General features: G+C 36.8%; 1 protein-coding gene across 10 annotated transcripts in view; it reads left to right on the forward strand.

Moving 5' to 3' along the window:
* cadpsa (Ca2+-dependent activator protein for secretion a) overlaps positions 1-14,395 on the forward strand; it is a 491,603-nt gene that overhangs the window by 349,783 nt on the left and 127,425 nt on the right. For 4 of the 10 annotated variants that reach the window (XM_059649942.1, XM_059649941.1, XM_048548014.2 and 1 more), the window contains 2 exons: positions 1,513-1,576; positions 1,789-1,912. In XM_059649942.1, the coding sequence (XP_059505925.1) occupies positions 1,513-1,576; positions 1,789-1,912 (188 nt within the window). Of the gene's footprint in view, positions 1-1,512; positions 1,577-1,788; positions 1,913-5,126; positions 5,196-6,041; positions 6,060-14,395 lie in introns of all 10 variants that reach the window. The other 6 variants (XM_059649939.1, XM_059649940.1, XM_048548010.2 and 3 more) reach the window with 3 other exon arrangements.

A 14,395-nucleotide genomic window follows, 5' to 3' on the forward strand; every position in this document is an offset into this window, starting at 1 on the left:
TTCAGTAAAAACAATAAAACATGGGAGGCTCCAGAAACACCCCCATCTTCAATAATGAAAGAGACCACCGCATTAGTCAAAAGATCAAGCTGAAATTGTTTGCAAATACTTCACCCTAAAGTGCTGAATTGATAATGTGTTTTGGCTTATCCTGAGATCCTCAACACATCAACTTTTGGTCATCAGCCAATTCAGTTCACTCTTTGTAAAGCTACTGGGTATAACAAGGCTATTTGGCCTGACAACATTCTGTATGTATTACTCAAAAAGTGTACTCAAGAAGTATCTAAATCTATAGCCAAGTTGTTCCAGTAGGCTCCAATGATCCACTGGCATATATGAGACAATATGGAAAACCGTGCAAGTATCACCTGTCTACGTGAAGGCAAAGCAGATCTCAGCCAGTCAGTTATACCCCTAACACTCCACCTTCCATCGCCAAAATGAAAGGAGGTTTTGTTGACAGCATTAGCAAGCCTCACTTATTCAGCCACAACCTTCTGGGTTTTTTGTGAGTTTGTCCGGTCACTGGGACAGGACATACTCAGGAATGGTGGTGTTTGGGATGCTGGCTACAATTTATAATTCCGCATGTGTTACTATGTCATACTGTTTCTTCGCAAGTCCATAGGACAGCCTTCCTAATTTTGGCACAAGGTTCAGACTTGAGCTGATAATATGGCAAGTAACATTTGCACCACACAATTGTAAAGCGATGACCATTTCAAACAGTAGAGAATCCAACCAACATCCTTTTGGTATTCAGTGAAGTTAACATCACTGAATTTCCTAATATTAATATCTTGAGCATTACCATCATCATCAATACAAACTACCACCACCGATATAAACACTGTGACTGTGGGCAGGTCAGAGGCTGAAAATTCTCTGCTGAGTAACTCACCTCCTGACTTCTCAAAGCCTGACCACTGTGTAGCAGGACCATCAGGAGTTTCATGGAATGCTCTCCACTTCCCTAGATGAGGGCGGATCCAACAACACTCAAGAAGCTCAACATCATCCAGGACCAAGGAGCCTGCTTGATTGAAACACCATCTAACACTTTCAACATTCACACCCCTTAATATAGAAGCAACTTATTAAGGGCTTTTTAATTGTACTGTGGATGTACCTACACCACAATTGTAGTGATTCGACAACACGGCTGGAATATAACCTTCTTGTAGGCAATTAGGGATGTGCAACGAATGCTGGCTTTGCCAACAAAATTTAGATTCCTTCGGTGAGTTCTTAAAATTCAATGGATGTAAAACATGGAGCTAGATTATTCAGCTACCTATCTTCATCAGTTCCACTTGCTTGCCTCAGTGCCATGTGGACAGGTGAGTGCTGGATGATATTGTAATGCAGATTAAGATATTGCTCTTCAAATCTACATTAATAAGAACATTGCGGATATCCAGTGAATTGTGATTTTTCTGTCAAATGTGCTGGAGAACATTCGTCCTCACTCTGTTGGAAAGAAATTGATAACATCTGTCTTGCTAACAGGTATTGCTTTCCTTTTGGGCGGCCTGAGGGTGCATTAAAGGCTACATTGTCTCTCCTGGAGAGGGTGAGTAGCTCCTGTTTTATTATATGTAGTATCTATTTAATTTGGCATTGTTATCCAGTATCTTTAAGAATTCTTCCTCGACACTGTAGTCAGATACTGTCTTCAGTGGAGACATTAATTCCCAAAAAGTCCAACTTCTTCAGGTGTTAGGAAAAGTCATAAAGGCTATGAGGATTTAAATATAATGCACTGTCATTTCTGTCATTGCAAAGGTGCTCATGAAGGATATAGTAACACCTGTTCCTCAAGAGGAAGTTAAAGTTGTCATTCGGAAGTGTCTGGAGAAAGCTGCTCTAGTGAACTACACACGACTTTCTGAGTATGCAAAAATTGAAGGTAAGTAACGGAACAGTTTCATATGAATGCAATTCACTGGATGAAGCCCTTGGAGACTGAGTATTAAGAAAAATCTGGATGTTAATAAGTGTTGATTCAGAAGTGTTACATTTTCAAATTAGAATATTTAGATGTTACCAAACAATTAAACACTCTCTTGTGACTTCAGTTACGAAAAATGGTTAAACTATTTAATTACAATTGTTTACTCATTTCAAAACCAAAGCTTCAGGTTATTTAGTATCTGAACTGTTGACCTGTTTTAACTGTGAGTAGGTAAATATACATTAACAATGAAAGATTTATGAGCTGTGGATTGCTGACTTAATCCAGCTATTATTAATAGTATCAGGTACTCAGTGCAACCAAATCAGAAACCAGTTTTTTTGTTTGTTTAAAAACTGGAAAATCAGTGATAAATTCTATACTGCAGTGTTTCATCAAATGCATCTACAAACTCAAACCGACATGAGCTTGTGAATTATAATTTACTCAGTCATCTAAATTATCATGATCAATACTTTAAATATGGGAATCTCTCTGGAAAGTGACCTACAATACTAGATACACGATGTAATAAAAATGGAATTCTCAGCTACAGTTAAAACATTTTATTATCACCAACAGTTATGAAGAAAAGGTAAGCTGTTTCTTTACTATCACAATTAGAAAGGTTTCCAGAGAGCCATATATAATGTTGTGCTGTAAGGTGAAATAAGACAGCATGGTAACTTCAGATCCACTGTCACTTATATCTATGTCCAAGACCATCTGAAATATGGAAAATCTTACTACGGTGTGACGCTACGTATGAAAGACAAACCTTTGTTTCTTTTAACACTTGCTGAGTTGTCCATTTCCATTATGCATGTGTCATGTGAAGAGATAGGCGCAACCTCCTAAGGGGTATAAGAGTAGGACAGGAAGGCATCCACAGGTCACAACTACACATCCTATTTGGGCCTTGTCAGTGATGATGGGAGCCTAGGATAAAATTACTTAACTTCCCATCCATAGACATTTCAGTGCCTGGAGAGAGTAAAAGGAGTGAGAAATAAACAGAATTAAATACAAGAGAAGTGAATTTTCATGTGGTTTTTCTTACTTTTCTGCCATTGGTTTGGTGTAGGAACTGTGGAGGGTTCAGAACATTACTGTTTACTCTTGTTTTTCTATCATTTTTAAAGTTCTTTCACAAAGTTCAGTCAAATGTGTTGGAGAACCAAATGAACATTCATCCTCAAACATTTAAACTAGAAAGTCACCTTCAAATAACATGAATGGGCATCATCTGAAAACCTAATAAGAACAACATGTGCAGTGATAACAAAATTTATTGAGGTCAAATTCATATTTGATTTGTTTATGTTTGTGGCACTCACAGATTTTAATGTTCTATTCAACATGATATTATAAATTCTTATTTTGTTAATACAAAAATGGGAGGCTTTGTTTAAACTTTGAAAACAAGATATGATGTTTTAATCTTATTAACTATAGTCCTCCTGTACTAATGCATTTTGGTTTTGGTTTTCAAATGTTTATTTGATAATTGACATGTTTCAGATTGCTTTTAATGTTTGACCAGTCTGTCCTCACTCCCTTGCTTACACAGTTACAGGTCTGCAGTACGTACAGGTGAATCCTTAGTTTCTTGGGCCAATATGAGTAAGACATTTCTGTTAGTTAAACAGACTGACACATAGATTAGCATTATAGAATCTCTGTGGTAAGAGCGGTGGAATGATTCCTCAAATGATAATCAGCCACAGTTACGACTGTATGGAATCTTCTCATTTTTGAAGAGTAGAAGTATGTGAACAGCTGCTTGAAGGTGTTAAGATGGTAGTCACTTGTATATTTTGTAAGATAATAGTATTCTTTCATCTGGCTGTTGTCACAGAAATAAATTGCGTATAAAAGGGAGGGCTTTCATTTAGTGGGAGTAGCTAGGTGGCAAGTAATGTCCATATTTGCATTAAGAATTGGGCACTCAGAAAATTTTGTAACATGAATCTGACAAATAGATGGAGAATTAGAAGTTTAATTTATTTTAGTATGTTAAGGCTCAAGATTCTATTTCTTTTTCTTTGTCAGTAACGTAATATTGTGGAATAATGTAAAAACTAACTTTTTTATTGTTTGAAACTGTTAGATTCTTAATTAGCTGGTGAGATCTGCAGTTGACTGCAAGTTTAGACAGCTGAGTGCATTTCTAGTAAGCTTGAGCACAAGATCGGTATGTGTAAGTAAAAATGCATTCAATTCCAGTGTAGATCCCACAGTGTTTGATTATTTCCCTTTGTGCCTCAATTCTTTCTGGTTCCGTTAATGTACCCTCTTTTGCACTGTGACTTTTAGGTCTGGGAATACTATGAAGCAACCAAACACTTTTTTTTCCAGCTCTTTGTTCAGAGAAGTAATTCATTCTGCACTACCTGTTCTTTCCTGCTTCTCTCCTTTCTTGTTTATTGACTTAGTCACTTTTTTATATTCCTAAAAAAGTGGCTGTAGAAGTACTTAATGGCCAGCATGCAGGGATTGTGATCTCAGCAACCCAGCATTCACCAACTGCATGTACCAGGTTTCCTTACATGGGCATAGTCCATTCTGTATTTTATTGAAAATAGCTCAAATATACTGTCTGAAATATTCAGACATATCAATAGCTTCCCTGTCTAATTGTTTCATTAATAACATGCAGAAAAGATTTCAAAGCTGAATCGGCTATACTTAGTATCTATTTGACAACATATCATGTAATCAATCTGTCAAAATAAAAAAATCCTAACTGTACAGTGTTAATGGCTTGACTCAAAGTATCAATCAGCTGGGGAAGTACTTATGACTGTGCCTATGAAGAAATACCTGAGAGTGGTGTAGATACTAAAAGCATCTGCATTTAGTATCTTGTAGCCTAAATCAACAAAATCTTGTTTTCCTTTATTCATTATGTTTTATCATTAACAGATTACAAAATCTGAAGAGATTTGTCAGAATCATGGTCACAGCTTCTTTTGTGACTCATGAGCATGCTGAATGGTTAAACCTGAATTAACTACAAATTCAAATAACTTTTTCCTGCTGTCCTATGAATATCCCAAACAACACCAAAGTTTTTTTTATTCCTTCTGACCTAATATAATTTTCCTCTGATCTATGATCTCTTTACTTCTGACTTAAGCTTCTTGCATGCCCAAATCCTCTTTTATAGGGAAAAACAGAGAAATGTATGAGCATCCTGTCTACTGCTTGGCCTCTCAAGTGATGGATTTAACCATTCGTGAGTACTTACCACATCCTTTCCACACTGTCTTTCGCTCTTTCTGTTGACATGATTCTAATACCAGTCAAAGTCAGTCCCTGACCAATCCCACTCTTGCATTTTTCCTCCCTCAGCCTCCTTGTCTGTTGCTTCTGTTTGTGATCTCAAATGTTTGAAGTCCAGCTTTTGATCTACACCAGGTTTTTACACATGGCCCATTGTTTGTGATGAACTCAAAATATCTGTAAAATTTTAAGTTATTGTTATTGTCTGTGACTTGAATGCATTTTTACTTTGCTTCTGTGTATTCCTGAGTTGTAAGCACTTGTCATTGGTACACTATACAAAGCCAGGACTCTCATATCTAGCCAGTGTCATGGAACTGGTCATGAGAAATGAACTGTTTATTTACTGTGGATGAAAGCATCCTGCTAGATGTATGTGGAAATAATTTAATCTTAGTCTGTCTTGTCTGTGACTAATTAAACAAATGTAATCATACATATACATGTTCTTTTTACATACTTTAATCCTTTCTCAATTTCAAGCTGCTGATGGATCATCTGACTTTTTGACATTTTAGGATTCAATGATTCACTTCTACCTTAAGCCATTGCTTGCCTTCATCTCAGAATATTAATTGCTGACTCTCCATCTATGTGGTGCACCAGTATTATCCTTTGCGCGGAAGGCTTTTATAGTGGCATCCATTGTGTTGAGAGTAGTTGAAGGCATTGGGCAGACACTTTGCAAGTCATTGGTACCACACATCTAGGGTGTAGTTTTTGATTCACTTGCTCATTAATTGTGCATATTTGTCTTGTTTTTTCTCTTTCTCTCCTTGTTGCTCTCTCTCTCATATAGACAATCAAAAGGATCCAGGTGAACTATTGTATTCTACATCTTCATGTAGTAGGACAATATCATTAGATTATTTCTATCATTTCAAAGTAATTTTCAGCAGCGTAGCTTCTGAGGTGCTCTTCAGCAGGCTCAATTAATACTTAATGAGTCTCTGGGGTAGAAACACTTAAGGAGTTAATTTGTGCTGTCTGTAGAAAGTATGAAATAGTATTAGTGAAAACAATTTTATAGCTTTAGAACTAAAAAAAAAATAGGAATTTCAATTAGTTTGCAAGTTACATCATCTTCAGAGTTTTTATGTAAAAATTATGCACATCAAATTATGATTCAATGATCAAAATAGCAGGAGCAACTATACAGCTGTGCTTAATGTAGAATATGACCTTTTACCAATAGCATTAATCATGTAGTAATTTTTGTTCCTAGATCTTCTAAAGCCTACATGATAAAACAATTAGTTTTATTATTGAGAGCTATTCAAATATAAATTGTGTAAACAATATATTGCACATGTAAGTAATTAATGGGATAATTCTTACAACAAAGAAGAAGACATTTTTGCTTTTTGCAAGTAAATTACTTTCAATGTCTTTAGTTCCATTTTAACTATTTAGTTTCATGACCACTGTGAACTTAAAAACCCTAAACATAGCTCTGGAGAGAGTGCAACTTGCAGTTTCATTTTAACCCACCACTTAATGCATTTATGTGCACAAATTGCAGCATAGTTTTCTGTACACTGCATTGTCTGACCTGTATAAGAAGAGTAGTTATAATTAAGTTTTGTTTTAGTTGTGTTTATTTCACTGATATTAGTTTATAAGGATCTTTGCCTCTTCTCTGAATCATAGTACAGTGTGTATCTATCATCTGAGCCAAGGAAATTCTTCACCCTATTTGATTAAAATGTAAAACGTACTGTTTAAACCAAAATAATGTGAATAGAAACTACATCAGTGTACTACAGCTTCATAAAGTAGGATGCACCAATAGTATACTTATCAGTTAGACTAAAATGTTCTGCTAATATTCACTGTTAAGATAAGAATTAAGAAATTCCTTACATAAGGGCACTCATTGAAAAACCTTCAAAAGCATTGCAGTATTAAACTATATAAGTAGCTGGAGAGCAGCATGCCTGTTTTCTTCTGGGGTTAGTGCAAATTGTATCACTTGTAAATATTAACCAAGCCAGAGGTTACGATGTACACTTGTGGAGCTTCAGTTGTAAGTTTTTAATATTGTTTGATCTTATTTCTGAGAGATAGACACCCGAACACCATGGTCCCATTTTCAGCATTACAATGAGGTGTTCGGGAGGAGTAGTGGACTCGGGACCCAAATGTTTTGAGTCCCAGTCCAGGTCACTACATTGGGATGAATCTTTGGGATAGGCAACAAATGCTGGTCTTCCCAGTGTGCCGACATCACAATAAATAATAAAGAAAGAAAAGTTGAGATCTATTTAGTGCAGACCCTCAGACTTGGAGTCAATGTGTAAGTTAGTTCAGTGGAATAAGGAAAGCTGCAGTGGTATAAGTGGGGCTGACTGTGTGGTCCAAATCCTGGTGTCAGTAGTAGTAATCTACTCAATCCCCTTCTAAGTGGGATCTGTGAGGACAGTCAAATCGTCAGACCGAGGGACATTAAACAGCAACTGCCAAGCACCACTTGTTACCTTCTCTGGCCCCTTATTTTGCGTGTCAAAATGTGCCCATATTAATCAATATACAGTGACACAACTTCTTCCCAATCTCAAATCCTTTGGTTAGATAATGGTTGGAGGCACACTTTAGCTGCCAGAACATGTTTATGTATTTTCTTTACCATAATAACAGAAACAGTACAAATATGGCTGAGATCACACCTTGTAAATACAGAATAGTATAAAATGGTGGAGGAAAGTGGAGTGGAAGAGTCCTTTAATTTTAGATTGTGCTTTTGTGTGACATACTGTCATATTTTAATTGGCCTCACTGTACCCCAGTAATATGCATATGTCTCACCATTGTGATAAAGATAGAAAGAAAATTAGCAGATCCAATGGAGACAAGCTCAAGCCACTGTCAAAGGTCCATTGACCATTTCTGTAAAGTTCAGACAGCATAGAGATACTCTGGAATATTGATAGCCAGAAGTATTACAATTCAAAACAACAACAGCTGGCATTTATATAGTACTTTTAATGGCATAAACGGTCTCAAAATTCCACATAGCAGTATCATTGCAAACTGCAGGCAAACTACTTTTGTGCTCGTATCAAAAATCCAGTAGTTATATTCATACCTGGTTCATTGTAATAATATCTCAAAATTTAAAAACCCAACATATTGCAATGAGGATTGGTAACATATGGGCTTTCAATTAAGTCAAATTAGTGACAGATTAATGTGATGTCCTGATCTGAATTGGTAAATTTATCAGAATTTACTATTGAAGTCTCAGTGAAGCTACAGTTAATCTCTAATTAACCAACTTCAAACTTTAAAACATATTAGTAGAAATTAGAAGAATGATATAATTAGTGGTTTTGTAAATGTAGTACCTGCTATAAGAAACCATTGTAACCATTATTGGTATTTTTCTTTCCTCAGAGGCTCAGATGTTATGTTACAATGATAGAGAATAAGGCGAGGGGCTTAACCTTGGTCTTCTTTGACAGTGCATGTGAACAATTCAGTTTATCTCTAACCGATGTTAAATCAGGTATTTTGATGAATCTATACGTTCAAGTATGGAAGGAATTGTTGTAAAAGGACACTTCATAAACAGCTCTTCTATTGGGATTATTTTATTTGCTGTAGTTGCTTGTAAAATTGCTCATTTTTCAGAAGCACTTGTGTCTTTGAGAAAGCTCCTAAAACTTTGAAAGTTAAGCCTAAAAATGATTTAAAGATACTGTGTAATTTTTCTTTGGGTAGTGTTTATAGAGTCGCAGTCATAGAGGCTTGCAGCAAGAACACAGGTCCTTTGGTTCAACCAGTCCATGCTGACAATGTTCCCATGTAAAACAGTCTCACTTGCCTGCACTTGGCCGACATCCCGCCAAATCTTTCCTATTTGTGTGCTTATCCAAATGCCTTTTAAATGTTGTAACTATACCTGCATCCACCACTTTCTCTGGCTGTTCATTCCACACATGAACCAGTCTCTGTAAAAAGGTTGCCCCTTATGTCCTTTTCCTTTCTCTTCTCATCTTAAAAAGATGCCACCTAGCTTTGAAATCTCCCATCCTAGGGAAAAGACCTTTGTCATTCACCTTATCTGTGCCCTTGGTGATTTTATAAACCTGAATAAAGTCACCTCTCAACCTCCTACACTCCAGTGAAAAAAGGCCCAGTCTTTCCAGTCTATGTTCATATCTCAAAAACTTCTTTTCTGAACTCTGCCCAGTTTAATAATATCCTTCCTATAATAGGCAACTGGAGCGACACACAGTACTCCAGAAGACGCTTTACCAAGTGCCTGTACAACCTCAACATGACATCCCAACTCTGATACTCAAAGGTCTGAGCGATGAAGGCAAGCGTGCTAAACGCCTTCCTAACCACCATACCTAGTTGTGATACAAATTTCAAAGAATTATGGACCTGAATCCCTAAGGCTGTCTGTTGTACAATATTATCCAAAGCCCTGTCCTTGATGGTCTTACCAAAATGCAATACCTCTCATTTATCCAAATTAAACTCCGTCTGCCCATTCCTCAGCCGATTGATCCAATTGATCAAGATTCCTTTTTAGTCTTGGATAACTTGTTTCACTCACCTATACAACCAATTTGGGTGCCATCCACAAATTTACTAACCAAGCCTCCTATGTTCAAAACCAAATCATATATATAAACAATAAACAGAAGTGGACCCGGTACCAATGTCTGTCATACACTGCTGGTGACAGGCCTCCAATCCAAAAACCAATCCTCCGTCAGATACAATCCCTACCAGCTATATTGGCTCTGCTTAGCATGAGTTGTTACCCTTTTGTATTAGCAGCTGTGCACTGCCTAAATTCTCAAATGCCCTTCCTAAACCCCTCTCTTTTTCTACTTCTGTCTCCTCCTTTAAGACAATCCTTAAAGCCTTTCTGACTAAGCTTTGCTTCTTATTAACTAATGTCTTCTACTTCAGCTCAGTTTTTGTTACAATACTAAAGTGATGATGCTTCATCTAATTATGTACTAATTAAAATAACAATTAAGACTACATTTCTTCTTAAGTAAAGCCTTTGGTTCTTCCTTTACGGATCTAATGTTCTGAGGCCCGAGAAGGTAATAACTTTATCTAGCAACATGTGACACCCAAGAGAGAAACTGTAGGGCTTGACATTCCCCAGTGGAGAGATGAGACATTAAATATGTTGTCCAAAGCTGTGGTAGAGTGAAATTCACAGAGAATCCCGTTACTTAGAGGAGAGTATAAGAAATACAAATTTGCAAATGCAGTGAAAAAGTAGAAACCTAAAATCACCGATTTGTGGTCAAAACTTTTACGTTTTGGAAGCAATTTTTTGACTCACTTAAGCACCAGAAATTTTGAAGTGTCATAGAATATACATGTGGATTGCAGAAGAACAATGGAAAAAAACTTCATCGCTAACTGCTTTAAACCTCATACCAATGAGGAACTCGGCCACTTGTAGAAATAAAACAGAATTATATTACATATCTTCACAGCCTCAGATATTCTTTGGTTTCCACGAGTTATATTCATTATGTACCCAACTATAACAAGGCATATATTTCATCCACCACCAGCCTTTTTTGAAAACTCTTCTATGGATTGACTGTGATTTTCCAATATACAGGTGACAGAAGGTTACACGTCTAGTTGCATACAAGGACATAAAACTTTAATATTAATATGTTTCCTGGCTCCGTTTGTAAACATTAGGATAGTGCCAGCAATGCCAGTAAAGTCCCGATTGGGCATGTATTTCATTTCTAATAGCACCAATTGCTATCCACGGAAGCACCAAATATATTCAACCACCAGAAGCGGGCAAACATGTAATCTGAACACCAACCTGAGTAAACAAGTATAGACAACGTCTCTATTAAATTCTTTTCCTTCGCGATTGTTTTATTGTTATACATTTGTTTGTATACATTTATTAACACCTGCCACCAATCCCTCCACCCTCCTTCACCATTGTCATTGACTTTACAAATTCATATGATCTTGAAGGTTTGACTATTCTCCTTCAAGGTGTTATCTTAAAAATTAAAAGAATGGTGGTTTGTTGAGTGAAAGGTGGTTGACTTGAACTGTCTTCCTAATGGCCTGAGATTTGTATTTCTGTATTGTACTGGAGGATCATTAACCTAATTTTTCTTTTTTGGAGGGCTTCAGTGATGTATGTCTCTCTGTTTATAGATGTTGGAGTGATTGATCCCGTGCAAGTACATTTTCCTTTGCAGTAATTCGGATTTTTGCAAGTTGTATGTATCTTCTCAATGGTGACTTCCATGGAGATGTGCAATGTCTTTAATTTGTGACAACAGTTTTTTATTTCTTACTCCTCATTTGGCTTAGTGTAAGAGTAGGCAAAATCAGTACTTCAGTTTCTTGAATATTTTGGATTTTCTGCTTCCTTCTTGGTGAAGTCAGATTTCTCAATTGTTTTACCTAGAGATTTATTCTTGCTTAACGTGATACTCTTTATTATCAGGGATTTTTCCTTGAAAACTGGTCAGACATTTTATTTGACCATCTCCCTTCTTAATCGCTTCAGCACCCAATATCAGATTTAAATGTATCATAATTAACTTTTCACTATGCTGTGTTGTAACCTCACTCAGTTTAGCTGCCCATACTTCTATTGTCTCTCTATCACTGTGCATTCTTCTGAGCAATGTGGACAGTTCAGTTTCTGCCTGCTTGCTTGTACTTCATCTCAAACTTTGTTGCCACATGGAATATGAACTCACTTAAATTTTGACATAAGTGGAAAACATTTCAGCCAAACCACTGTAGTCTATGCTTTTCATCTCATTTGCAGTAAGAAACATTTATTTTTTATTTCAGTTTAACTAGCTTCTGGAGATTCAGCTTTTTATAGGTTCCACCATGAGTTTACAGAATCCAGAAAAAATGTCTTCTGGTTCTTCCCTAATCTTTTGTTGCTCAACCTCTTCCACCTCTTGAATGCCACTGTGATCAGCATCCTCCTTTCTGCTCAAGAGAAAGAAGTTTTCGTTCTGCAGTACGTAAAGGTTTCCTAGAATTTGATGTCCCATAAGTACAATGTCCATTGGATGGTGTAATTGAACATTGTCAACCGCAGAGAGTACTTAGTCAACCAGTGCTGTCTATCTGACAACATTGTCGCATTTACTCCCATGTCTGACTTGAAATTTATGAGATGCCCATTGACACAAATGCCTGCGTGCCAAACCTTTGACCTGGGTTACCAATTTAACCTAGTAAACTTTGAGTTTCTAAAAACTAAGAAACTTCTGGAGTGGTGATGGTCCTACTTCATTATCTCGATGTAGGCTGTTCTTCAGCTTTCTTCTTTTGTGTGGCCGTGTCCTGCTTTCGTGCATTTCCTGAAAATGACCTACATGTTCTGAATAAAAGCATTCAATGTTAAAAGCTGGGCACTGTTCATGCTTGTGAGTATCTCTCTTCTGTAGTGTTGGTAAAGACTTTGTGTCTGGTGTCTCTCCTAACCACTCTATTGTCATATCTGGTGTGTCTTTTGTGGGTTTTGCCTCAAGCAATTAATAGGTTGTGTAAACTTCCAATGCCAGGCTACTCTTCTTCTCTTTGGATTCCTCTAAATTGCTGTTGGATCTCTGCTTCAGTTTGCATCTGAATGGCTTTCTCTGATCTTTAGACTGTAATAAATCTGACAAAAGCTATGATTTGTTTTCGAATGAATTCTGTCTCATTACGGGCACCATAGTTTCATTTCCCCACTGTAAAGATCATTAGTAATATCCGCTTTTTTGTTAAATCTCACTCTTTTCAAAATATAATTAGGTCAAAGTAATACCTCATTGAAATTGTGTGATGTTTCCTTTATCCCTGTACAAATAATTACATTTCCGACCATATTCCGTACAATTTACAGAAGTATACTTAGTTTGCACCTGTTTTATTATTCAGTTTAGAAGCAATTATTTCATGCCTGAAGAATTGTTTACTCCAAGATGTTCAACTTTGTGTTTTAGTTGGCATATCTCTGAAATTAAATATTTCTGACAATACCATTTTAAAGCCATATGATTAAGTATTTTAGCTTCAAAGATTTTCACTCTGCAGTAATGGCAATCTTCCCACACTTGTTGCTGTATTAAAAGGTTTTTCTGGGCTTTGGAGTTGTAGCAAGCATTTTCCAGCACTCTATGATTGTGTGGAAGAATTTTCAATTTCTTTGCAGTGACCATGGAAGGTTTCTCATTCTTCACAGTCTCACGAAAACTCATGCAGCATTTTCCTTGTGTCTGAAAATTATTTCTGTGTTAGTTGACTATTGCATATTTCTTCATTGCTTATCTGCTTTAAGTAGCTTGGTTCACAATGTCCCTGGCTGCATTTTGTCAGAATATGGGTCTTCTCTCATGACCCTCTTAGTTCAATTTTTCCAGCCCTACTTCGTAGTATCTACGCACAATGATAGCAACATCCAATTGGAGCTGCAAATGTTTAAGATAATTACTGGCTTTACAGCTTGCTGTTTAACATTTCCCTTTTGTACAAGTGTTTTTGGTTTGTACACACATAATCCTCGATGTCTGACTGGCTCACCCAGGAATTCTGTCTCCTTTCACAGGCCTCCTCATGATATAGCCTGTACCTCTGCCTTGCAGCTGCAGATTTACTCTGTTCCTGTGTACCTCTTGTCAGGCCTGAAATGCATTCTGTATCAATTCTTTGTTTGTTTTCTGTGTCATTTTCGGTTTTACTGTGTTGAGTGCTGCCACAAATTGTGGGATTTGATGTCATCAGCCCTCAATGGCATTTGTTTTTCTTAAAGTCCTCTGGATCAGTGGCATTTTTTTTCTGATTTTTCTTGAAGCTCTAAATTCTAATTTTTGTCAGTTGACCCCATTTAGAAAAAATGCTTGTCACCTCAACTCACTATATTATAGCAGGGGCCCAGAACTGCCATCGTGTTATGTCCAGATTCCTTCAAAGCCGAAATGATTCAGTATGGATTAGGATGTCTGCCTTTCTGGTCTCATTAGAAGAGCCTTGTTAAGTAAACAACAGAAGGTTTATTCTATTACTGCAGCTCTTTATTGGAACTACATTTCTACAGAAACTGTTAAGAATACACTAGCCCCAGATCTATTTCCTACACGCACCTTATTTTTGTCCAGCCAGGTCCCTGTGACATTAATAGTAACC

Source organism: Stegostoma tigrinum, chromosome 11 (genome assembly GCF_030684315.1).
Source record: "Stegostoma tigrinum isolate sSteTig4 chromosome 11, sSteTig4.hap1, whole genome shotgun sequence".
In the NCBI taxonomy this organism is placed as follows: domain Eukaryota; kingdom Metazoa; phylum Chordata; class Chondrichthyes; order Orectolobiformes; family Stegostomatidae; genus Stegostoma; species Stegostoma tigrinum.